We start from the raw sequence: 26,550 nt of genomic DNA, 5'->3' as shown, positions 1-26,550 counted from the left end.
ATAAAAAATCAATATTCATCCATTGTATGCAGCTCTCACCTGCCCCTAATGGGATCTTGGTGATCAAAATCAGTCAAATAATAATATTTACTCACGTATGCTCTCACCAAACCCTCATGGGACCTTGGTGATGAGAAAGTGATAAATATTTAATATTTTAAATTGTGGACATTACCTTCTCCACAAGAACAAAGTTGTGAAGAGTAGAGAGGGGCTCGGAGATTGTAGGAACACTATGAGTAATTCTGAGAATCATTCATGCCCTAAACTTGACCATAAAGCCTCGAAACACTATGAGTAATTCTGAGAATCATTGAGAATCATTCATGCCCTAAACTCGACCATAAATCCTCGGATTCACATTCAGATGTTTGGAAAGGTTGTAATTTAAGTCTAGAATCTAGAAAGATGGTTTGATCACAAAAAGGGCAAATCAAATAACTAAGGCAATTCCTGATCAAAACAAAGAAGTGGATGAGTGAGAAAAAACCTTGATGTTGCACACTTTATTTAATAGGAAAACTGAATGATTTTTGGCCAAATCTAAGTAGCTTGTATGAATTGGTTTCAAGATTTGAAAACCCTTGTTGAAGAAAAGAATTTGCATTGTCTTGTGTGAACACTATTTCTCTAAGGGTACCATTAGTCCCCTAATGATAGAAACATAATTTTTAGTTCAAGGTTGTGGTTATAGGACTATACTTTAAGTGTTAAACCCTAATTTCAATCTTTTGATCCCCTTCAAGACTCTTGGGAGCATTCTCAAACTACTTATGCTCAAATTTGTGTAGAAATGGATTTGTATAAAGGGCGGCCAAAAGAGATCATATATAAAAAGGATAGCATATCTTGGGCAAATAAGTCGAATTATGTGAATATACCCTTTTAGTGCCACTATTGTTTTGGTTATGACTTTTTCACTTTTCATTGCCCAAGAGGACCTCTATTCCTCCCCAAGATAGCAAGAAGAACCTCTCTTCTTGAGCAAGTGGGTGAAAAGAGGAAGGGCCACATGATTGTATAATTTGCCCAAGAAAGAAGAAAGAGGATTTTGAGGTTGAAAAGAATGATCGAGTCCACCAAGAGGTTTTGAATGCTTATTCAAATAAGTACAATGGAGGCTCCAATAACAAGTATGCATTTCCACTTAAGCAAGTAGTGTTGATGATGAAAGAAAAGAATCTGATTCAGCTCTTTCCCAAACTTTGCAAGAAGCTCCTTTTACAGTTTCAAATTTGGATCCTAAGACACCCTCAATTTTGAAGGCTAAAAGGGATAATATGATGCAGCCTAAGGATTCAAATCTTGTTATGGAAATGCAAACTTCACCTCCTTTTGAGCATGATTTGGCTAAGGTGAAAAAGAAGAAAGAGCACTCACAAGAAACAAAAAAAACTTCTCTTAAGTTGACACCCAAATCTTCAACAAATATGAGGAAGAATTCACTTGTTTAGTTGCTGTGAAAATACACTTCTGTTGAGATTCAAATGAGTTGTGTGACAATTTGAATTTGGCACTGATTGTTTGTTTTATTTTTGCAGGCCTTATACTCTTACCCAAGTTAATATTAGCAAAATAATTGCTCTTCTTTAGAGTTTAGTCACTATGTTTTCCAAACTAGCCTTATTACAAGGAGCAACATCACCAAATTAAAAGAGAAAAGAAGCCCTATTCAAGTTTCTAATACCAAAAGCTTTAGGGCCATAAGCATAGCATTGAGAGTCACCTAGACTTGTGAGTCTAAGTCCATGGTACCCTTTGTCTATGGATTAGCTTGCAACTCACAAGTTTGTACAAGCTCCTATGTTTACAGAGTTGGAAGTCCCAAATTAGGACTCAATGAATTTGTAGGGCTACTAGTCAATATATAAAAAAACATAAAGATCAAAACATACATTTTTCAACTCTAAAAAGCACTAACACTCTAAAACACTAACTTACCCATTTAGAGCATAATTTCACCAGCAAATTTGCTTAAACGGATATGTATTAGATACAAATATGCCAAATTTACAAGAAACCTTGATACAAATATGGCAATATTTAGCAACTATAAAAAATATAAATATATTCAATTATTTATACATCTAAGTATACAAGACATAACTTTTTGTATACACTTTGGTTTTTATTATTTATTTAAAGTCTTTGTGGCTGCAAAGCCCTTAATTTGGGTTTGGTAGTGGTGTCTTTGAGCCTACGTCCCACCCTATATTGCAACAAGTATTGCACTCAAGGCACTCTCCCTGGACCCTATGGGTAGTGCTGACCCTCAAACTCATTTTCGACAAGTCTAAGTCGGAGTCACAAATGGTTTGCATAATTTTCGACAAGACTAAGTCTTAACACCATGGCCATAAGTTTCCCACCTAGTTTTTCATCTAATGATCATTTTCTTATATAAAATATCGGCATGAGCATGAAGTAGACGATTCAAACTGGGTTCTAGTTTAGGGATAATTGAAACATCACTTCATTGTAAACATTCGACAAAAACTATTTTCTTGATGCCAAATGAATTGTCAAAGGACCACAATGTAAGCTTGTGAGGATGATGGCTTAGGCCTTACCAGAACACAAGCTGCAACTAATTTGATTTTGATGTTGCAGAATGTTAACATATAAAGCAGAAAAATAATTACAAATCTGAATAACTAATAGCCCGGGAGGGCTACATCATATAAAATGATGTGAAAGGACTGAAATGTAAATGGAAGGATGATGATAAAATTCTTCCTAGAGCCCAAGATGCTCTCCCAATTCAATTGTCACATGTAAAACCTTCTACCCATAAAAAGGAACAAAGGAAAAGAAACAGAACCTCAAATCATTCATAGTAAGTTTTTTTTTTGAATGTTTAAATAGATAATCTATAGCAGATTAATAATCAGCAAGTCCAGAGATCAAACTGCTCTTGCAGATTTCCCAGCCCAAGTTGACCTGCATACCTTCTCAAAGAAGTCATATGTATTGTCTACAATCATTATAGTATTGACGTATTAAGTGTTATGTTGCATTTTCTGAAATTCTATTTGAAATTCAGGGGAGGGGGGTTGCAGAATAGGGGGACAAAAAATATCATATTTTAGAATTAGATTTTTCGTTCAACACAGAATCTCAGATTTCAGCATTAAAAAAAGTTAATCAGATTAGATTCAGTTTTATATCCAGTTCCAAATATTTTTGGTATTTGACAGAACTTTTTTGAATTTCCTGCTATCTAAATCCACCTAACAGTTTCTGTTTATTGCTAGATTTTGGGCAGAATTTAAAATGGTGATACAAGAACACAGACTATTGCTTCACTTTTTACACTCAAATCAGATCTAATGTCACAAATTATCTGAGCAGAACTAATTCACTGCAGAAATGAAGTGTATGGAAAACAGTTGTTTACATGTTAAATTCAACACATCATCAACTGTGGCACTAATTAATTCTGTAGAATATCATCTTATAGAAGATGGATGCAAGCAAATAAGCAAACAACTAACTAATTGATTGTCATTTGGAGGATGGCCCCACACTACATTTTAATATACAACAACAGGTATATATTTTATTCAAATATTCTTACAAAGAATCGATTTTAAGTTTGATTAATATTGGAACAACCCATCTATATGAACAAACAGCTTCAAATGCCCCAAAAAGGCTGATCCTATGCATGTATTCTTTTTACTCTATAACATCGTGCCAGATTAAAAGATATGTGCATCACCAGAAGCATGAGCTTAGATCTGAACAATTTGGCTCTTAGCTTGTAATAATACTCACCAGCGACAGACAAAATGTACAAGCTACCACTAGCCTATTACATAAAACAGTGACTGATAAAACTTTATCTTTGAATTTAGCTAATCAACAAGTAACTCTAAAACCTACCGATAGGAGTGACTTTCAACCGTACAAGTGTGTCTTGTTCTGGTTCTCTCCTTAGAATATCTGCAACCACGGGATCAGGTGCATGCATCGCAAAGTCCCCAGATATGCTATGTGATCTCATCATAATTGTTCCAGACTTATGGTTCTGATCTACATCAGAATTCATAAGATCTGGAGTAACAAGGGCTGATGATGTATGATTTCCACTTGTTTCCTGCACAGATTGAATCCAAATTAGTTCTTCCCATCATATAGAAACAGTACATTGTTAATTTATTACAAATCCCACTCCATTTTTAAGAAAATGAAGAAAATCAGTCTCCAATCCTGAAGATTTAAAACATTGAAGATTAAATACCACAGTAGGAGCTTCTTACAACTGTGCCTAGAAGATCATCATTAGCATTGTCATAATTAAAATGATGATCTTCTTGGTTAACTAGAAGATCATCCTCCTCATCAGAATCCTCAACACTTTCAAAAGCACTTGCAACAGGAGATTTAGGGGTAGTTGGTCTAATCACTGGTGCCACTGCTCTCTTTCTCGAACCTGGATGATTGAGAGATTGACTGCTTCCTGGCATAAAATTAAAAAAGATCTGTAAATATTTATAAATCGAAAGGCAAATCTTGCAGATATGTTAAAAATGCAAAAGTTTGACAGAAAGTTTCTGGTTCGTGCCTCTCCAAACCTTAACTCCATACAGCTACAATATTTATCAGGAGCTTTCATTCAAATAATAGTTCTTTCCAAATAAAGAAAAATTCGATGTAGGTAGATATGTTGTCTAGTGGTTGTGATTTGTAAATTGCTGATTGGAAAGATTAAAAACCTCTAATCTCACTAACCAAGCATGTAAACTCTTGTCCATCAGTGACAAGTGAGGTCAACTTACAATGCACAAAATAATACAACTTGTCTTGCTCAATGTCATGCAATCAGTTTTGTATTAACAATTAAAGGTACTTAAAGCAAACAAAAGCTTAAATCTAGAATGAGTTCTTGAAATTTTAATGTTTTGAAGCAAAAGGCTTCCCTCAGATTTGCAATTGTGCAGGCGTATGGAACCATTTCATACAAAAACCTCACTTTTTTTGGTTTCAAGCCAGAGGGGCAATTAATTAATTGATTGGTTATATGGTTAGAGAACAGTGCACGCAACAATTATGGCAATGGCAGAAGGTTCTACCAGCAGTGTTCACTGTGTGTTGTTACATGGGTGGATTATCTGAGTTGGAACTTTGTTGGACCTTTAAAATTAATATCTTGGACGACCTTGAAATTGTGAAGGATATTGGTGTTAAAGGTCCGTCACGTGACTTGAAGGATGCATGCTTTTCTGGGTGATGATTTGGTCAGTATATTGGCGCTTTTGTTCAGTACGTTGGTGCTTTTGATCTGTTCTGTGTCACATCTGGTTTATGTAGACTAGGATTTTGTTGAATCATCTTTCTTGAATCTGCAGTTCTAAATCTTCCACATTTTCAGTCAGATCTAAGCAATATCAATCTAAAACTAACCCTCTAACCTCATTTTAGCATCATTTCCTAGGGTTTCATCCTTTGTAGTTTGTTGCTTCTTATTTGTGAGCAGAATTTCAAGACCTAAAAGTTAACAAAGATAGCTTGGAGCTCTTCACATTGCATCAAGGGAAAATTGGAAGCGTTAAATTCAGGTTCACTTGTTCTAAACCCTCTCATTTACATTTTCAAGTGATCATAATCTTTACTAATCATCATAGAAGCACTGTTTGCTGTACACTACTTGATTGTTATGCCTTTTTCACATTGAAATTGGGCCTAAATTTAAGCTTTCACATATGTATTTGGTATCTAAAATAAAGGAGTGTCTTTTAATCCCGAAGATCTACTTACTTATGCTCTCATCTTGCACCATAGAGCAATCTTCAGGATCAAAAATAAGTGATCTTTCTTTTTCTTTTTATCTTTTTAAGGTGCCTGCCTAGTAAAGTGATCACTCTAGGGAACGACTTCAACTCTCATGTTCCAATGGAGTATAAAGAGCGGGGGGTAAATCAAAAGACACACCCCTTGAAAGTGGAATATTATATATATGAACTAAGGGCAGGTCCCCATGCCAATGCTAAGCTTATTTTTGCTAGCAGCTGCTGCTCAAATTTTTTAGGAGCAATTTGTGGTGCTAGTGGCCCCATGAATCTCAAATTTTGGTGCTTAGGAAAATAAACAGTCATCTTAACTTACATTATTGAAAAAATCTATGTAAATAATTTTTCACACAAATTTTGGAGAAAAAATTGGATGCAAATAAAAAGGGAGGAAAAAAAATTGTGGAGCCATGTGTCAATCTTCCCAATAAGCAGTTGCTGCTTATTTCTAGCCCCCCCCCCTTTTTCAAAGCTTATTTTTCAAATTTTAAGCAGTTGCTGCTCCACTTAAATAGGAAAAGATTCTAATTTATCCTTTCCCTTTAATAAAAAACTTGCATGGGAACACTCTTGCTGTTTAATTTTAAGCAGAAATTGCACTTAAGCAGCCGCATGGGGACATGGGGTAAGCCTCTAAGAACTTTATGCCTTGAGAAGTGAAGGTGGAGAGTGGGTTGCTTTTTCTTCCTCACTGTTATTCAATGTTCCTACCATCTATGAATTAGACTTCCATATACCCTTGAGGTTTATCGAAGATACCCCTAGTTCAGCTTGTAAAGCCTAGTTGAACCGTCTTGGACATCTTTTCTTGAGGTACTTTGTGACTGCAAGGATTGATACACCCAATTGCGTAGGCTTGCTAATGTGTCTTGTGTGTTTGAGTGTTTACACCTCCATCCCCTCTTCAAACCAAAAGAGGACAAAAATCCAAATTGAGCCATAGGGAGGTTGCTTTTTTCTTTTATATCTTGTGTGTATGCTTGCATATTAAAAAGGACATTCAGAAAACAATCAAGTTCAAACAAACAATTTTATTTGCATTTGTGGAACTAGGAGGGTGTATGCATTCTGCATTTTATGTTTACGCACTAAAACTTGTTCAATTAGATCATTTATTGAGTGAAATCTCTTGCCAAATTTGGAAAACTTGCAAAAGCATCCGAATATCAAACTAAACATCTGGTCTGTACTTTTGGCGCTTTTGGTCTATAGACTGCATATTTGGTTCACAGAATTGTGCATTGTGTTCACCAAATTGCTCTTTTGGTTCACAGTACTACGCTTCTGGCACACAAAGCTACGCCTTTGAACTATTCTGCTAGGAATCTGGGCTATTCCAAACCATTTTTGGATCAATGTCTTTCAAAAATCTTTCAAACCCAACACTTAAACAAATCTCCACACTGCCACAGCAGCAAACTTGAAGAAAATCAGATCTGAAACAGCACCTGAAACAAGCTTGAAACTTAAACCCAACACCTTGATAGGATTTGGAAAACAAGATACGGATATAAGAAGCTGGCCAATTCATTAAAGTCTAAGTTGAATCTCCTTTATCTTTCATTTTCAATTCGCTTTTTACTTGGTCTCACAAGTCTATTCCAAGTTGAAGAGCTAGATTATCTTTTATCATTAGTGAATTTACTGGCTTTGGAGTCTTTGTCTACTCTTGAGACCGTGTATTTCACTTTTTATTTGTTTGTTTGGGCTCACAAGACTAGTTCAAATAAGTCTTTATCTTTATCTTTATCATTTTGATGATCCATTTTATCTTTGATCAATTTTAGCTTTGAAGCAACAAGTATCTTTTATCTAACTCATATCCAATCTCATTCAAGATATCACATTTTCACATGACAACCACAAAATCACAACACAAGAGAAACACGGAAGCAAATCAAGAGGAACTTAAGAGAATTTGAACAAGAACCTGAAGGGATTAGAGTGCCAAAAATGGTCCTTCTTCAAATCTGAATCATTAGTTGTGTTGATGGGTGTTTTGTGACACTATCTAACACAGAATAAAATACTAAGTATTATACCCTCTCTTGAATAAGGAAACCTCAAATGCTAAACAATGTGATCAATTAAGGTAACCCCAAAGTTCCTATTGTCAGGACTTGACATGCAATGAATAGTCTGAATGAAATGATGTGATTTGTTGTTCTCACAAAGGGACTTATGCTTTTCACTGCTGCAAAGCACCTAGAACTTGAACATTTGATATAGCAATTTAATGATGCTTTCTTCCTAAACTAACTTAAACTTCAACCAAACAAAGATCAAAGGGATAAGGATTAGGAAAACAAAGCTAAGACCCTAGCGAAAATGATGATAATGGATAGTGCTTTAGACAAATGGATTCCTTAAAATCAAGCATTACTTCGCCATGATAACAACAACTACACAACACTAATGTGATCTCCAAAGGTAGTGAAAGATTTTCATATTGTAAACATGCATCCAATACCCAATTCTAACGCAATCCAAATGAACATCCACAATTGAACTAAGATCATAATAAGTTCAGACTAATCATGCACATCAATTTGCAATCAACAAACTACAAATGGTATGAACCAAGGAATTCATCAAATATCTTCACATTTTTCCTTTAAAATCAATGAACTTCAACTAAAACTTGAGAAGTAGACACCATGCAAAATGTTGAAACCCATACAAAGATACACAATATCTTCAATAAAAATTATTAACCTACTAACTAATTTCTAGTCTCCTCCTACTACTAACTTCTATTCCTGCCTCTATTCTTTTATTAACCTTTACAAATGAAAAGGCCAAGCCTTTTATAGACTTTGAGTAACAAAATGAAGGGCCCAAATTGATTCTAAATCAATGGCCAAGATTATTCAATGAAACCCTAAGGTGGAGTTAGTTATAACTAACACCCTAACTACCACCTTCTTACAACTTTTGACCAATGAGAAATAAGATATCCTCAATGACACAATTTGCGAGGAACAAGAGCAAATAAGATAATTCCATGTCTTCTAGGATTGTGCGCCTATTATCTCTTTCTTGGGATGAATGAAGTTCGATGAATTTGGACATGTTGACCTCAAATTATTTGATTGGTGGAGGTGAGTAAACACCACCTCAGCTCTTACACATCTTGTAGACTTTCTTCACCTTGTTCTTTGTTTCAACTCCACTTATATATCATCATAAAGAAGTCTCTACATCTCCAGCAATATCTCTCGATACTCAACATCATCCCCTTTTTTTGACTAATTGTAATGGTTCATATTCCCAAATTGCATCATCTCAGAATCCTTCATGTTGTGATGTCTTTGTCATCTTCTTGAATGTCTTGATTTTATCTTTTGCACTTCCATCTCCATCTGTCACCATCATTTTGTATGCTTCCTTGCAATCAATCCTGAAAAAAGAAAATACATTGAATTACAATTATGAATGGATCCTAAGTCAATTCCAAAACTGTAATGTTCCCTTCCGCTTGACAAGCAAATATAGGATTGAAATTTGCTAGGCTTTACTATTCCCAAAGGCTAGAGCTAAATTTAATTAATAAGGGAATAAAAATATAATTAAATATGAATGGCGCCCAGTGGCATTGAGAGTGGGGTTTTCCATCCCACCAAAGTGCCAGCACAAGCCAGCCCCCTCGTGGACACGTGGCTGCCCAATCGTGGGTGGGTCCCAGCCTTGGGTACACGCCCAGCAAGAATCCGCACCACCGCACATTTAGGCTGGAATATAACAGCCCACCACGCTCCGCGGGGCTCCACCTCGAGACCTTGACTCTGATACCAAGCAAGTCCATCACTACACCAAAAGCCTAGACTGGTGGTGAATGGCGCCCAGTGGCGTTAAGAGTGGGGTTTTACGTCCTAGCAAAGTATCAGCACAGGCCAGCCCCCTCGTGGACTCGTGGCTGCCCAATTGTGGGTGGGCCCCAACCCTAGGTACACGCCCAACGGGAATCTGCACCACTGCAGCATTTAGGCTGGGACATCACAAAAACACCTTGAACGAAATGCAAGAAGATCATGATAAGAAAATGAAAATCAAACGCCTTGCCTTCCTAATTCATTTTGAAGAACTCAAAAGAATTTTCATGATAATCGTTGTTCAAAGAGAAATTGTGAAACAACTTGTATATTAAGCAACAAAATCATTTGGATTTTCAAAAACTCTTAATCCATAATGCTTCATAGGATGTTTCACAAACCCTTCCAAGCCCTTGATCTTCCCTTTTGCACAAAATTTCTAGAAAATTGAAGCTTAAAGACTTCTGATTTCACCTTTAACAATCTGGAAATAACTTCGAAATTCTGGAAATAATGTTTCAAGTCTGGAAAAAGCTCAAAATGGTGAAGGAAATCACTCAAGTCTGCATATGAATGTCTTGTTTTTCCTTCAAAGAATTGCCTCCCTTCAATGTTCAACATCAATCCTCTCACACAACACTCGGTTTAAAATTTGATTTTCTGACAGAAATTTGCATTTACCTGATGTAGTTCACACCTTTCTGCTATGAAATTCACTTTTCTCTATTGTGGGTTGATTTGAAGTGATGATAAAATGATTCTTCTAACCTTGCATTTATAAGTGCTCAAGTCAATCACTTCTTGTCAAGGGAGATAGGCCTAGTTTTTATTTACATTATCTTAAAATTTGTGAACTATTTCCTCTTCATGAGACAGCCTTCTTTTTGCAATTTTCCTTTTGCTTTTGCATGGCTATATATACAAGTTTGAGTACTCATATTTCCAATTTCACATTGCTCATGCATTTATCCCATGCAAATTTCTACCTTGTGAATGAATTTTCCAGCAAGTTTTTGACTTCCTCTTGCATTTTAGGGTGGAATTTGACTAGGATCTTACAATTCCAAAAGGAATTTAGAGGTATGCATGCATAGTTGGGCTGGATTTTCATGTCCTCTTGCACTTTGTGATGGAAATGCTATGTAGGCTTGCAATGTAGGGTGGAAATAAGGGGTATGCATGCATTGTTGAACAAGTTTTAGACTTGTACATGCAATTTCAGTGGGAATTTCACCTCTTCATGCATTGTTGAGCAGAAATCCTAGGGTACCTTGCAATGTGGAACGGAAATTTGAGGTTATCTTGCAATTTTGAACCCTAAACTTGAATTTTTTCCAAGCGGAAATTCACCCTTATCTTGCACAATTTTTGCTTTCATAATTTTAATCTTGCAACAAATTTCCTTATTCTTTTAAAACCTTTCCTTAGCATTTTTCACTTTGCACTCTCATATTTGCAGAAAAGACAATTCTTTCATCTTTGAAAATTTGACAAGAACTTAACCTTCTTCTCACTTCTTATTGAATTGTCCTTCGTTTTGTTGCATTTGAGAGCGAATTTTCATGTAACGTTAAAATTTCGGGTGAAGTTGCATGTGAAACTTGCAATTCCTAAATGTCAAGGTAGGCTTACATTTTGTCAAGCGAATTTTCCTTATTCCATCTTACCTTATCCTAACTTATGTGAAGGCTTAGACATGTAATTACTCATGACTTAGCCATCTCTCCATTCACAAATTTTCGCTCTTTCAGTTTTTACTTTGAAACTTCATACACCCACATTTCTTCACTTTCCCAATTTCAAGTTTTGAGTTGCAATTTCATGATTTTCATCCTTGGAGTTCACTTCCACACAAGACATGTTTTCACAATTTCAACCTCAACCAAGCTCAAAACTTGACAAAACCAAACCCTTCATTCTAAGGCTAGAGACCCTAAAATTATCGCCAAGCTAAGCAAAACAACTATGCAAAACACTAAGCTATCCAGCAAAAAAAAGAGGGGTCCCATTTGTAATGGGTCGTATGTGTTTACAGCACAACAAGTTGTTAGTTCAAAAGGGTACCAATATTTTCTCTAACTTTACCATACATTCCACAAAGTCAACCTCTGATATCTACCTACATTCCACCTAATCAACCTCTGATATCCACATACATTCCACCAAGTCAACCTCTCATATCCACATATATCCCACAAAGTCAACCCCCTATTTCCACCTATATCCTTACCGATGCACTCCCTTGGACACCCATAAGTGACTTAGCATCCCAAATTAAGAGTTTGCAACAAGAGATAGTGGAGATGAAAATGCAACACATTAAGAAGAGCTAACACCCTTGAGGATGTATGCCCTTATCCCTTTGATAGATCTATACATGTGATAACTTTCTCCCAAAACTTTGAGATACCTAACTTTGACAAATACAAGGGAAAAGGTGATCCACGTGAACATGTAAGGGAATTTTACCTAGCTTGCATGGAGGTTGCCTACAATTATAATTACCTAATGCACCTCTTTGCTTGTAGTTTAGGACACCAATTTGTTGAGTGGTTTTCACATGGAGATTAAAACTTTTCATGGGTTAGCAAAAGATTTATCAAACATTTTCCATACAAAATTGAACATGAGGTTTCTATAACTGATTTATATAACACAAAACAAAGAAATGGAAAAATATTTGCTTCTTTCTTGCAATGATGGGAAAAATTCACGAGCAAGTGTCCTTATCATATTCTTGAAAAGCAACTTGTTGACATATTTGTCCAAAATTTAAATCAAGAAATGGCTTTCCACTTACAAATTCAATTTTTTAACTCAATTGGTGAGATCATAGAAAAAGGAATTACCATTGAAAAAGCTCTCATTGTTGAGCATCTTTGTGAAGATTTAAAAGGATGACAAGAATAATCCTCTACATCTAATGATTAAACCTCATCTTTGGGCTAAGAACAAGAATGTTGTCAATGAAGGTTATTCAAAACAAACTTCATAGCAATACACTCAAGGTATCACCCTTTCTAAAGAAAACAACACATTTAGACAAAAGAACAACCCAAAAAGTAAATTTACTCCTCTATGGGAAGCTATTGAAATTGCCATGCAAAAACTTGTTCAAGCTAAAATCATTTCCCAAAATTAGAAATCAATAACCAATAGTGACACCCCCATGGTACAAAGACAATGAGGTTTGTGAGTATAATAGGATTTCAAATTGTGTTAAACTGAAACATCTTATCCAAGACCTCATAGACAACGGTGATGTTACTATTGAAGACACTCCTTCCTCATCAAACAATGACATCACGATATTTAAACTCCATAAACATGGGAAAGAAGATGCTTCTAATAAAGGAAGCAATGTTAACAATGCCAATTATTATGTTGTTCAATATAATTACACCATAGCTTGAGCAGAGGGATTCCATTCCATCAAAAATGCAATTCATGTGTACACACTCAACATTTGGGAGTTTAATAGCATCCAATGAACTCATTTCACGTCTAGGTCAAATTAAACCTTCTATTTTATCCAATTATCCGCTTCCTAATCAAGATCAAAGCATCCCTTGCATGCCATCTCATAATCCTCTTCATAATCAAGATCTATGTGCTCCTTCCATCCCATCCAACGATAATCCTCCACCTCAAAAGAAAGATATCCCCTCCATCCCATCTAATGATCCTATTCCAAGCCAAGATCAAAGTTCTCAAGATCCTAACATCCTTCCTAATCCCTATCATGGTCATAATCCTCCACAAGATCCAATCATACCTATCCAAGCAATGCAGCACAAAATAAATTGGTATCCAAACTTGCTCATTCAAAAGCTTCATACTCCCTTAAGTCATCCATCACGTCATATCATATATTTCTCAATACTATACAAATGCATTTTTTCTTCCTTTGATCTTAATTGTCCTATCCATATCCTCCATCATATATTCCTCATCCTATCTACGTCTTCCCATCACACTTTTGGTCTTCAATTATCTCTTAGCTTCCCTATCTAGCTATCATTTACAAGCTTATCAAAACCATCTTTGTCATAGATACAACAAGAATATCAAACCTCATAAGTTCAAAGCAGGGAATCAGCATGCCAAATACAAGATCCAATCATACCACAATAAAGCTTTATCTATCAACCCCATCCCATCATACCTCATCCCTAACTTGGGGCAGCTCCTTGACCTAGTTTTTCAAGTGGCTAGACATCATCATCTTGAGAAAAGTATTATCACAAACCTAAACCTTGAACCAAAACAACAACAAAATCAAGCTATGCATGTCAAGAGACAAGGACATTGAGCTTTCATGAAAATCATAAGCGAGAGATTAATGTTGATCTAAGACAGTTTCCTGCATACATGCTTGCCTAATCTATTCTATATCCATCACTATCTCTTCATCTATTCATGCCTTAACAAATGTATCCTTCCTATATCAGGCCTTAAGCTATCTACACTTTGATGGATCTATCTTTCCAATATTAGGCACTATCTATTTACATTGAGCTTATTCTTTTTTGCAAGAAATATGTTGGTTGTTGACTTGTTTGTCATTTGATCTTTTGTGTTGATTTATCCTTTGATCTACTACATTTATCATTTTATTGTAATTGTTGATCCTTGATCTTTTTATCTTAAACCTTTGATCCTTGATCTTTTTATCTTGATCTTGATCTTTGATTTTTTATCGTAATCTTTAATCCTCAATCTTTTTATCTTGATCTTTGATCTTTGATTTTATCTTTTTCCCTTTTGATCTTTTCTTTTGACCTATTTTGAGGAAGCTCAAGGAAGTCTCGATCTTGATATTGTGGTGTGGTGACGAGTGAAGAATGGGGCATGGTCATTGCTTTTTATTATGTTGATTGCAAAGTCATAGTCCATGAAAAGGAATACCAAAGTCACCCTGGTTATCCATATCTAGGTGTACATATATCTATTTGCCCTTATAAAATGTTCCATAACAACAACAACAAAAAAGAATTTCATGTCCTATCCCATCCATTTTTGCACACTTGCCCATTTATATGCTTCACCTTGCATTTGATAAATGGCCTAATTTGCATATAGTTATCTCTAGTCGCATTCACACATCTTTGCACACCCAATCACATATCCTTTCCTTCTTGTCGCGAGATTAACCCAAAATTTGTTTCTTTGGCCAATCTTTAAAGGGGGCATCCATCTGGGGCATATCACTAGTGTCATTTTCTTTAAAACAACACTATAAAAAGCATTGTCTCAAAGAGGTGCAAAATTTAAACATCTAAAATTGGATAATGCATTTTTAGGACATCATCCCTCCATTATTTTTCTTCTATCCATATTAATAAAATAACATTAAATTATTTAATTTAAACTAATTTTTCTTCTATAAATTAAATAATATTAATGTTTGATTTATTCACCATTTTCTCTCCAACATTAATTAAATAATGTTACTATTTAATTAATTTCTCCTATAATTAAATGATTTTCATGAACACTTTCTCTCAAAATTAAGTAAATTCAAATAATTTATTTAATTTCTCACCTTACATAAATAAGATAAATATTTTATTTCTTTCCTCTATGCATTACACCCTCTTTATTCTTCTACCTCATCAACCCATGTGCTAATTATAGGGTCTTACCCTCTCTCAAATTTTCTCAACATTGATCTTTCTAATTAATCTCCACCATTGATCAAATGTTAAGTGAGGCATATAAATAAGACCTTCAATCATTTATGTTTGGCTTAGCACTTATCATCAAATCGCTAGCACTTTTATTATCAAATCACTAGCATTCTCACGAGTATTATCAAGCAAGCAAGCATCAAGCCTTCATCTTATCATGTTGATATCAAGAATATGCTAAAAATTTCAGGAAAATAATAGTGTCATTAATTTGCCTCTATATTTGTATTGCAACATCTTCATATTTGTATATCGGACTTTACAATAATCAAGTGATTATATTATTTGTTGAGCTCCAAACATTTCATTGAAATCGTGGCTGGAGGAGTATCGCAAGAGATTGATGAACCAACTAATTAAGTGTCTCGTATATAAGCTTGATGATGTGGGTAAATATTTGTGGACTTCTATTATCGATTCAATAAAGAAAAGACTATTGTTCGAGCTAAATATTTCTTTGAACTTTGACATCAGAAATAATACGAAGGTTGCCAAATATCTCCGCATTGTTACAATTGCACCTGAGTCCTAGTTGCATTCCTTAAATTGAGTTATCCCTTTCTAGAGTCGTGACGACTAATTTTGCAAGCCGAAGGCATTCCCACAATTCATGTGACATTTTGAGGTACCCTGCAAAGCACCGCAGCTCAAAATAAAGACAGAGACTCTTATTGAAGGTGCAGCGTTTCCTATCAGTGTGTGGATATATTTGCTGAGCGTGGAATTAAGATATTGAGGCCAGTCTATATCAGTGTTGAGTGCCAATCACTAACCTAGCATATGTTCAGATAGAGTTGAACCAAATATATAGAAAAGTTTGTGCCTTCAAACGCAAACCTTTTCTAATTCGATATCACATCAAACTGTTCCAATCTGCATTCTCTATTTTCAGTGTTCTGCATATTTAGCATTGCTGGGTTATGTCGCTTGAATCGAACTATAAGAAGGTCATTTGATACCCGATTCTCAATACATAGCTGAATGTATGTTCATTTTAATACATTGAATGACATTGTGATGCCCACTATTGAATGTACTATAATAATAGATTCTGCAATCTGAAATTAGCATAGTTGCAGATTTAATTTGTGGCAAGTGAAAACTATATGTAATCAGAAGTGAAATTCGAAAGATATTGTTATTCTCTATTATTTGTACTTGGGGATATTACAGCTATGATGAACATCATGCAATTTATCAAACAATGACACAGCTATAAGAATATAGGGCAGTCTCAGATAAAGTGTAGGAGTTTAAAATCATTATATAGCTCTCATTTCCAACCATTAGAAATCATCATGTGGCATATTAACTGTACTTGGCTAGGCTGCCATATAAGAAACTCAACACAACCAAAAACAATTGCCACACAAGTATAAAGAACACTGCATAAAACTTGGCATAAGCAATAATGTGAAAATGGTGTAGCCAATGGACAAATAAGTAAAGAGAAGATGAGGCGGCTAATGGAAACTCATAAACTAGCTCCTTCAAATCTAGTGCTCAGCTGCAGCCAAAATAAAGTATGCACAACCATATAATAAATGGCAAAGCCATTTAAAAAAATGAGCACAGCACTATAAGAGTAAAACAAAGATCTACATTATGATAAGAATTTGTTAATCGCTTACACAAAGTTCATGTGATTGAGGAGACAACAAGAAATTTCAAATGATATGTTCCATGATATGCTACATGATGATTTCTAATGGTTGGAAATGAGACCTTCTTCCCTTTATATCTTCCATTGTGATGGAGAAGTCACACCCCTTCATCATGCCTTCCCTTGGCAAGCGTCACAACCTTTCACAATTACCACCCTGTCAAAGGGTCACAACCTTTCACAATTATTTCCTTCATCAAAATTATTTCTCTTTCGATCTGTTGAATGTCTTCTTTGGTGTGATTGTGCTTGTGTGTTTTCTTCCTCCTCAAATGAGACTTTCCCTTTATATCTTCCATTGTGATGGAGAAGTCACACCCCTTCATCATGCCTTCGCTTGGCAAGGGTCACAACCTTTCACAATTACCACCCTATCAAAGGGTCACAACCTTTCATCATTTCTGTCCTTAAAAGTCACTTCCTTATTTTCTGCCCATTCCTTTCTTCTTCCATTAACCTTCCTTAATCCCTATCCTTCTTCCTCTCTTCCTTCTATATCCTTTTATAATATCCTATTTTATTGAGGAGACATATCTCTTGGAAAAGAGACATCCACTTAAAGTGTCATGTCTCCTCATTGTTGTCTTATCAGATCTGCACTTCGAAACCCATGAGTGTTCCCCTCTCAAATGAGGTTCTTTTCTCCCTTTTATATCTCGTGTGAGGGAGTTGCAACTTTTCATTTCATGTCTTTTGACCATTCATTAACTTAATTAAATTTTAATTATATTTAATTATATTTAATTATATTTAATTATATTCTTTTATATATTAATTTTATTTTTATTTTTATTATTTTGTATTTTAATTTCATTATTAATATTTATTATTAAATTATATTTCAAAGTGGAGACATTACAGAATTACATATTGTGCTATTGGCTCAAGAGAAGAGTGTTGTCACTCCTCCCAACATGTTGACGTGTTTTTTATGATAGCGTCCAACACAATAAAGTTTTCCAACAGTCACTTTACTCTCTCTTGATCAAAGTTCAATTGTATGCTAAGATTGAAATAAGTTCAAACAATTGACTCCAAGGTTTCGATTATGCAATGGATGTGACTCAGTTGGCTTGATGTGGTATGTTGGTAATCCAAGGGGACTTACGTTTGGATCGTTCTCACACTTCTTTGTTGTGATTGGAACTTCATCATCAGATATAACAATTTTGTGATGCTTCTACTTCAAATGAACTGAACTGCAATTAACTGAAATTTAAAGGGAAAAGGATTAGAAGGATCTAAATCTACTGCTAAGGGCAGTGATATCAATAGATAGTGCTTTAGTGGACAAATTCCAAATAAACCAAATTCTGCTTTGCCAAGATTTACTACAACTCTGCAAGAACCGATGCAATCTTCTGAGGATGTTGAAGGATTTTCACACTGAGAAAAGTGCATTTGAATACCCAACATGGCGCAATCCAAAGAACTATTCACAATCAAACTTAACACAAATTTAGTGGCTCAGGCTAACTTTACACTGCAACTTATAATCAACGAGATGCAAAAAGTATGAACCATGGAAATTCATCAAACACCATTACATTCTCCATTGAAATCAAAGCAATACTCTACTTCTACTCAAAGTGAGGAAGGTGAAACCATGCATATAACTTAAGTGAACATCATCAGAGAACAATGCATCATTGTTATTATCTCAAAAACTTATCGCAACAATTTCATACAAATCTCCTTGCCTTACAAATGAAGGGGTCACCCACTTACATAAGCCTTCAGCCCTAATTACATGCAAACCCTAATTAGGGTTTGACCCAAAAGATTCCACATACATGATGCAACAAGGTGGGAATAAATATTAAATGCCCCTCATGCTCATTTACAATAAATTCTTTCCTACCCAAAATGGCACCCATTGTGCATTAAATGCACCACTTCTTTCAAATTCACCTTGTGTATAATAAATGCACCATCACCTTTAAAATCAATTACATGCAAAAGATGCTCCACCACTGCATTAAGCATAGCAGCTGACATGCAATGAATTAGCCACCACCTTGGTCAAATATTCCAACAATGAATGCGCCACTATGCCTTCATGTACTCAATAAATTCTCGCCATGCAAATGGACCACACTGTCATTTAGAATTTTCTTGGTTGTGCTTCATTAATATGGAATATTCTCTTTGCATGTCGCCAACTCATCTTTTACAAGAATCTTTCCATTTTGGGCTCACAAAAGACATTTTGAAAGATTTTCCTACCCTGGAATAATTTTTAACAAATTTATCCGCTCCTACAGGAATCCTGCTCATCTGGAATTCTTGGAGAGAGATAAAAAATTTCTTGACCACTGACCATTTTCCATGCTTAGGGAATTTTGTTTTGTTTTGAGCTCTGAAGAGAGAAAATCTTCTCATTTAGCCAACTTTCCTTGTGCCATGAAATTCTTCACCTTGGGTACATTTATTCCCTAAGGAAGGAATTTCTTCAATCCTTAGCCCAATTTCACATTTTCCAAGAATTTCCAACACTTGCCAATTTTTTCACTTTCTTGGAATTTTGTCTTTAAGGAAGGAATTTCCAACACTTAGTCAATTTTTCACTTTCCTGGAATTTTGTCCTGAAGGAAGGAATTTCCAACACTTAGTCAATTTTTCACTTTTCCTACTTTTTAGGAATTTTTCAAAATTTGAGTTTTGGGGTCCAAAAGAGAGAAAATTCTCACTTAGCCAAATTTGTCATCATCTTGAAATTCGAACGAATTTTCATGCCTAAAAGAGGATTTTTTTTTTAAATTCCGAGGGGATTTTCCTTTTCTCAATTTCATCCTTGACCCCAAATGTCAATGCCTTGGAATTCATCCTCCAAGCTTGGGCGCTAGAATGACCCTGTGGAGGAATTTTCTTTTGGAAGGAAATTCCTTCCCTCTCTTGGTTTGCCTCCATGCCTTGGAATTCATCCTTCAAGCTTGGGTGTTGGAATGACCCTGTGGAGGAATTTTCTTTTGGAAGGAAATTCCTTCCCTCCCTTGGTTTGGCGCCCTGATGCACACTTGGACACTAATTGCTTGTGGTGGAGGAATTTTGGGTGTGGAGGAATCTAGCGCTCCTTCCTTGACATGAGCGCCAAAATAACCTCATGGAGGATTTTCATGCCTTATGAAATTTTTCTTCCTCTCCTTGGTCTAAGGTTCTGGCTTGGACTTGACCTTGTTTGACCCAACCATGATGCCTCGAGATTGAACTTGATGTCTTGACGAATTTATGCTTGGGGAGGGAAATCCATGACTCCCTCTATTCAAAGCCCAACCTATATACTAGAGCACTAAACACATGGCATGGAGGAATTCTTGAATTTCTTGCCTTTCCTTGACACCCCTTTCCTAGCGCTCTACATCCAACTTGGGCATTGTTTTGGCACAATGGAGGAAAAAGTGGTGTGGAGGAAAATTCCCCCACACCCTTGCTTGAGTGCTCTACCTAACTCTTGGGCGCTAAAACACTATGGTGGAGGAAAACTTCCTCCACGACCATGATCTAGCGCCCATCCACTTTTGATATGCATTTCAATGGGGTGAAGGATTTTGCTTGGTTATTTTCCAGACTTAGTCAATTTTAGCTCATTTCCAAATCAGGATGCCATCTTTGGAATTGAAGTGAATTTTTGCTCTACCAAACTTAGAAGATTTTTCAGTGCTTTCCACTTCTGGAATGAATTCCACACTTAGCCATTTTTTGCTCAAAAGCATGCTTTTTCAAACTTTCCGGATTTAGAAATGTTCAATAATGCTCAATGTTTAGTGTCGGGGCCCTTACTTGTTGATGAACCTGCCAAGAATAGACTTACTATAAATAGTAAGTATTTCAAAATGTTAAGATTAGGGCAAAACAGGACAAGACAACACCTATTAAAAATAAAAACTTACTAAAAATCGTAAGCTTGATTTTGGTGAAATAAAGACAATCCAAGAGGCAGTGAAATCCCTAAAAAAATAGGAACTTTCCAAAAATAGAAAGTTGCTCAAAATTCGCTCAAGTTCCACTAGCGGATCCCTTGGAGAGCTCTGATTCCAATGCAACGCTCAGTTTTTCCAAACGCCTAAAAGAAAAGGCCTCAAATCCAAGTCTGAAGGGCAAAACCCTAAAATGGACAAAACAAGTTCCAGACTTGGCCAAATTTATTCAAACGACTTGTAGACTTGATCAAATTGACCCCAAAACACTTGCGAAACAAGGAGATTGAAGAGGCTGTCGCGAAAAGACCCAAAGAAACACAACTAAAACACCAAGAGGACCTAAAAAGTAAGGGGTCCCCATTTGCAATGGGGCGATGTGTGAAAACGTCACAACACAACACTTTTCTCAGAACCATTCCAATCATCCACATCATCAATTTGTCCAATGATTATCACATGAGTAGAGTCGTTAAAATTGTTTTCAAGAAATGATGAGCCATTGACCAGCCAATGAGTTGAGCTCTCCTCAACGTAAGGGAATCAAAGGTGGTTATCAAAATTGCTTCTAAATCTTCAATAAAGCCATAGTGGAGATGCAATGTAGTAAATTGAATACCTTTACAATTTCACACTCACTTTGGCGGTGTGCCTAATGTACCTAATTCATGTCTAGGAGTGCTCAACTTCAAGACTGTGTACGAGCTGCTCAAATTCGAAAATTGCATACAAAGAGGATAACTTCAATCATGATGAAATTAGGATCCAACCGCTCCTTTTATAGTTGCCTTTGTCAGGCCCTTCATTTATTTTATTTTTCCTCCAAGTATTTAAAAATACTTTTTATATATAAGTGCTTGAAAACACTATTTGCAATTTATTAAAATAATATTATTTAAGTTCCCCCACAAATAAAATTGGCCAGGTCCAACTTAAATTAATACTAAAATTTATTTCCCTTGCACTATCCTTTAGCCTATGGAAATGGGGGATAGGCTAGAGGTCTTCTTTGTGATACTAACTCAGAAAAGGGGACGTGACAATATGAGGACCAGCTACTGAAATAAAATATGAAATTATTAAATTCAAAAGAATCACCACCAAGAAGAAAGGAGGCAAAGAAGGTGGTGGCCTAGGTGCCAAATAGGAAGAAGATAGATTCCACTTGTGTGGTTGAATCACTCAACCAATATGCACAAGGAGTAATAAGGAAGAGATAGAAAAGTTTACAACCAACTTGATTGGCCTAAAAGAGAAGATACAAGATATTCAAAGGCAAAAGGTAAATTCGGTAGCCATCAGAACCCTAATTTGAATTTTGGAAGGTTCTTACGTACCCAACATACCTGGATTCACACTCTATATTGGCTAAAGTGTTATGAATGTGGAGAAAGAATAGGGGCAAGATAAATTAACTGTGTGAGATAGCAGCTAAGGTTCAAATGGTGGAGAATTCCTAGAAGCAACACAATATAGGTTATTAACAGACCTCACATTCACATTATAACCTTCATTGAATTTGAGGGCTAGTGTTTTTAAAAAAATTGTAAGTGACATAACCTAACTGTCCCAGATGAACAAACAATTGAATCAAATGGGAAAACTTAGGCAGATTCACTATTTGTTGCATTAATTTTGACTCAATTAAAGGCACTGGAGAGAAATTGGATCGCCATTGATGCATAGCAGCAGCTATGCTCCGCAGTGTTAGTTCAATCCTGATAAGAGTTTATTAGAACAAAGGTAGTGAGCAACACTATTTTGGACGAGTTTTGCCTGTTACCAGCAAGGAAGATTGAAAGGGCCAATACACTGGTAGAAGACAACAACTTCTTGCTGGAGCAGAGAGCTGGTGACCTCTTTGAGACGGCAAAGAAGATGAACAGCGAGGATATTATTAATTTGTCTTACATAAACTCTCTCTAAATCGCCTGCAAAATGATAATATTCAGGATGGAGGTACTCACTAAATAAAATCAATGTTTAATTGATTTTCTTTAACTATCTAAGAACAGCAAATGCTGCAGCTTTTCAGTTTTCTTTGAAAATGCAAGAGCAAATGCCCAGACTACTGTTATCAATATGTGAAATAGCATTGATGAAGGGTTAAGAGAAATAATGCAGATTTTGAATCTTTTGTAGAAAGATACACTCCTATTCTCACAAATTTAATTCAAGAAGCTTTGTTCTCTGCAAATTTCATGGTAATGTGTTGTGTATTAATAACAGCATAGAAGTTTAGAACATATTATTAATTTAAGCCCTATTATTATAATATTGTGTGATTCATTCATTATCAATGCATTCACTATGCGAGTTTTGTGATTGCAGAATACATTTGAACCTCTGACATTTGTATGCATGATTGCAGCATCTAATTCATGCTGTTTGATTTCATATATGTGTGAACTATTGTTATTCAAAATTAAAACTGAGATATCCATTTCCTAATCAGAATTCTTGCACTTTCTCTGCAAATCTAGACTTACTGTCATTTGTTTTGTAAGCAATTATATAACTTTAACAAAAAAAAACATCATGCTCAATTGGGTTAATGAATCTGCTTTATACTCGGTACCTCCTAGCAAGATCTGAAAGATTGAGTTTGTTCATTTTAAAACTTCATTCCCTTATTCTATTACTTCTGCCTGAACATCATTAGAATAGGATTTTATCTTCTAAAAGTAAGTATTTCCAGGTCTTAGGAAGGTGTAAATGACCCATTACAAGTTAAGGGTTGGAGATTTAGATTTAAAACAGGAAAGTTCTAACCTCTTATCATGTCCATGCCAAACACTGGACAATAAGATTGGTTTTATACTTTAATATTATCTAACACTTTCTTGGTTTTAAAATCTATACACTTTAGTCACTTCTTCTATGCTCTGAGGTTGATGCTAGAATGGTTTTCTTTCTATTGCTCTGCCCAATCCCTCCTCCATATCCATTTCCTCTTTTTTAAAATGGACTTCAGCCATGGATTAAATTGTCTGAAAGAAGAGAGAAAGGTGAGAAGAGATCTATCTTTAATTGACTGAGCTAAAAGATCTACTCTCTGTTGTTTGAGATTTGTTTCTGGGAGGAAATCACAAACAGTGAGAGAAGTTTTTGATAAGTTAATCTGCGAACTCAGCTTGTTTACTGGGGTTGATAGACTGAGAGGAAAGGATAAAGAATGAGAACAAGTGAGCTTGGTTCAATCTTTGCATTCTGAATGGCTGAAATTGATCATGCTATCTTCTCTGCTTCAGTGAATCCTAGATGGAATTCAGATAACGTTCCTGTCTCATATGATCTGCCCCTGAGGTGTACCAAGATGAGTTGCCTCAACCTAACATGGATGAAGCTTTTTAACCAGAGTTTAGTAATATGGTTCTGAGTACAAAGACAATGGATATGTCAAATGCACAGGCTAGATGAACTTGGCATATGTACAATTGCACGTGGGACACTTCTTTCTTCTGTTTTCCTTTTCTCCTTGATTTTTGGGGTTCTGCGCAGCGAGGAATTTTATTGAGAGAGCGTTAGTGAGGCAGAGGTGTCTTGTATAAAGGTATGAGTATGCAAGCTGCTCGAGCTACATTTCATTTAATGGCAACCATCTCATGTGTGGGGTCATTATTGTGTGGGGTCATTATGGTCTGGATCTGTTTGGTTTGTTATCCAATGTTGTTTTTCCTAAGATAATTGGATTTGGAAATCACAAGCACTCCTCTCTAAGGCTTATGTCAAGGCTTCTCATCTCTGTATTATAAGTTACCGTGGGGTTGATTATACCCTATCTAATCTGGTATTGTATTCTTCCTTTTACTGATTATAAAGAATCAATGTCTATGAGTATGCAGCTCAGATTTCTTTCTGAGTCTTGGTCTCCACACTAAGGTGTAGGATTGGGTTGTAGGATTGGGTCTACGGAGATGTCCAATTCAATTAGAGAGAGCGAGATAGAGAGAGATTATTGAACTCCTCTTTGGTTTTATTATTGCAAGGATGGATGTATGCGCCCTGGTGTGATGGAGTGTTTATGACCTCTTCATGATATACTTTCTATTTTTTACCCACTGGGAAGAGTGAGTATACTTCCGATATGTGGTGAAGTGCTTATGGCCTCGCCGTGATTCACAGATACATTCTATATTTTTACCCACTAGGATAAGTAAGTATCCTTTCGCTGTTGGCTCCTCGCCAACTATCTTCCCCAAACCGACCATTTTGCCCACTCCCTAGGTTTGTTAGAAGAAGAAGAAATAATGTATACTCCAAAAATGTAAACTGTTATACAATTCAATAGCTAAAGGGCTTTTATTTCAAGAATATCTGAATAATCTCCAAACCAAAAATTAATGAATACAAAGCCATCCATGACAGAAAAAGATTAGTTCAACTTTGATCAAAATAAATTGCCCAGGAAATATCTAGAATCGCTAAATTCATCGGATGACCAAGTGCCGAGAAGTTTTCACTGAATAAAGGGATTGGCCCAAGAAACACCTCAATGCAGGCGTCAAAATTGTGTTTATTTAGCTTCTCATATAAAAGGAAAACGAAGGCAATAATCCATAACCTATGAATGAAAACTGACCTTCACGGTGAGTTTGGAGCCTGGGGAGACCAGGAGGAATGGTAGTGAGGCTGCCGAAGGAGGCAGTCTTATCGAAGCCCCCAGAGGACCATCCAGCGGCGGTCACGTCAGGCATTGAGATCGAGCTCCTGTATTCCGTCTTCCCCGAAGACCTCCTTTTAGTGTTACTGTTACTGCGTTGTTTGCGCCGCTGCCTGGGCGTAAGGTGCTCTTCTTCTTCGTCCTCCTCTTCTTGGCCACCAAGGGTTCCTTCAAGGGCCTGCTGGAGCAAGCGGTCGACGCTGCGTTTGTGAAGGTAAAAAGCGGATGCGGCCATGAGGGCAGCCCCGAGCGCCGCTGCCATTCCCAGCTGCAGGGCCGACGCCGCGCCATCCTTCCCTGTCGACGAAGACCCCATCGCTCCGCTTAACAGCAACAGCAGTAGCAATCGTTCCAGAAAAAAAATTCAAAATGGCGCGGCAACTCCGACGCGCAATTAAACGGATTAAAATTGCGTTTCGATTCCATAAACAGCTGGGATATGAGGCGATGCACTCAAGCTGTTTTACCTTCCTCTGACGTTAACAGAAAACCTAACCCAGCTGCCACGTGGCCTACTTTTTGTGGGATCTCCCGCGTGATATTGTCGGATAAACGTCTCACTAAAATAAACAATCCTTTTTCGGGATCCTCAACCAATACGCTGTAGGCGAATGAAATTCCTCCGCGAGGATGCCCTAAATGCTTGCTGTTACAGCCACTAGGCATATACAACTAAAAATGTTCTATTTCAATCGTGTACTCCATTAAAATTGCCAGTTCCCCTTCCCATTATCATCGAAAACGATAACAAGCCTTCTTTTCGAAAAAGATCGCCACTTCCCGCTGTCATCTCAAACGAAAGGATAACTAGGAAAAAGTTCCACGTAACTGCTCTTTTTTAATATTTTTTCTGGTTGGACATATTATTTGTTGTGACAGGTTTACTGGCAGGAAAGTTGTCAGATTTTGATTGAAATGACCGTTTGTAGCCTGTATTTATTAGAAAATATATTTTTAATTAATTGTAAAATACGATTAAGAATTTAGGAAGACCTATATAATGTGACGTGACA

General features: G+C 36.2%; 1 protein-coding gene across 1 annotated transcript in view; it reads right to left on the bottom strand.

The window, feature by feature from the left end:
• LOC131037665 (AMP deaminase) overlaps nt 1-26,303 on the bottom strand; it is a 92,904-nt gene extending 66,601 nt beyond the window's left edge. Inside the window, exons 1-3 of the mRNA XM_057969846.2 lie at nt 25,457-26,303; nt 4,263-4,462; nt 3,886-4,099 (exon numbers count right to left, since the gene is read on the bottom strand). Of these exons, the coding sequence (XP_057825829.2) occupies nt 3,886-4,099; nt 4,263-4,462; nt 25,457-25,853 (811 nt within the window). The 5' untranslated portion in view covers nt 25,854-26,303. The remainder of the gene's footprint in view (nt 1-3,885; nt 4,100-4,262; nt 4,463-25,456) is intronic.
• Between the last annotated feature and the right edge of the window lie 247 nt (nt 26,304-26,550).

Source organism: Cryptomeria japonica, chromosome 10 (genome assembly GCF_030272615.1).
Source record: "Cryptomeria japonica chromosome 10, Sugi_1.0, whole genome shotgun sequence".
Classification (NCBI taxonomy): Eukaryota; Viridiplantae; Streptophyta; class Pinopsida; order Cupressales; family Cupressaceae; genus Cryptomeria; species Cryptomeria japonica.
Note: the sequence above shows the minus strand (reverse complement) of the source record. Positions and strands in the feature narration are given on the sequence as shown.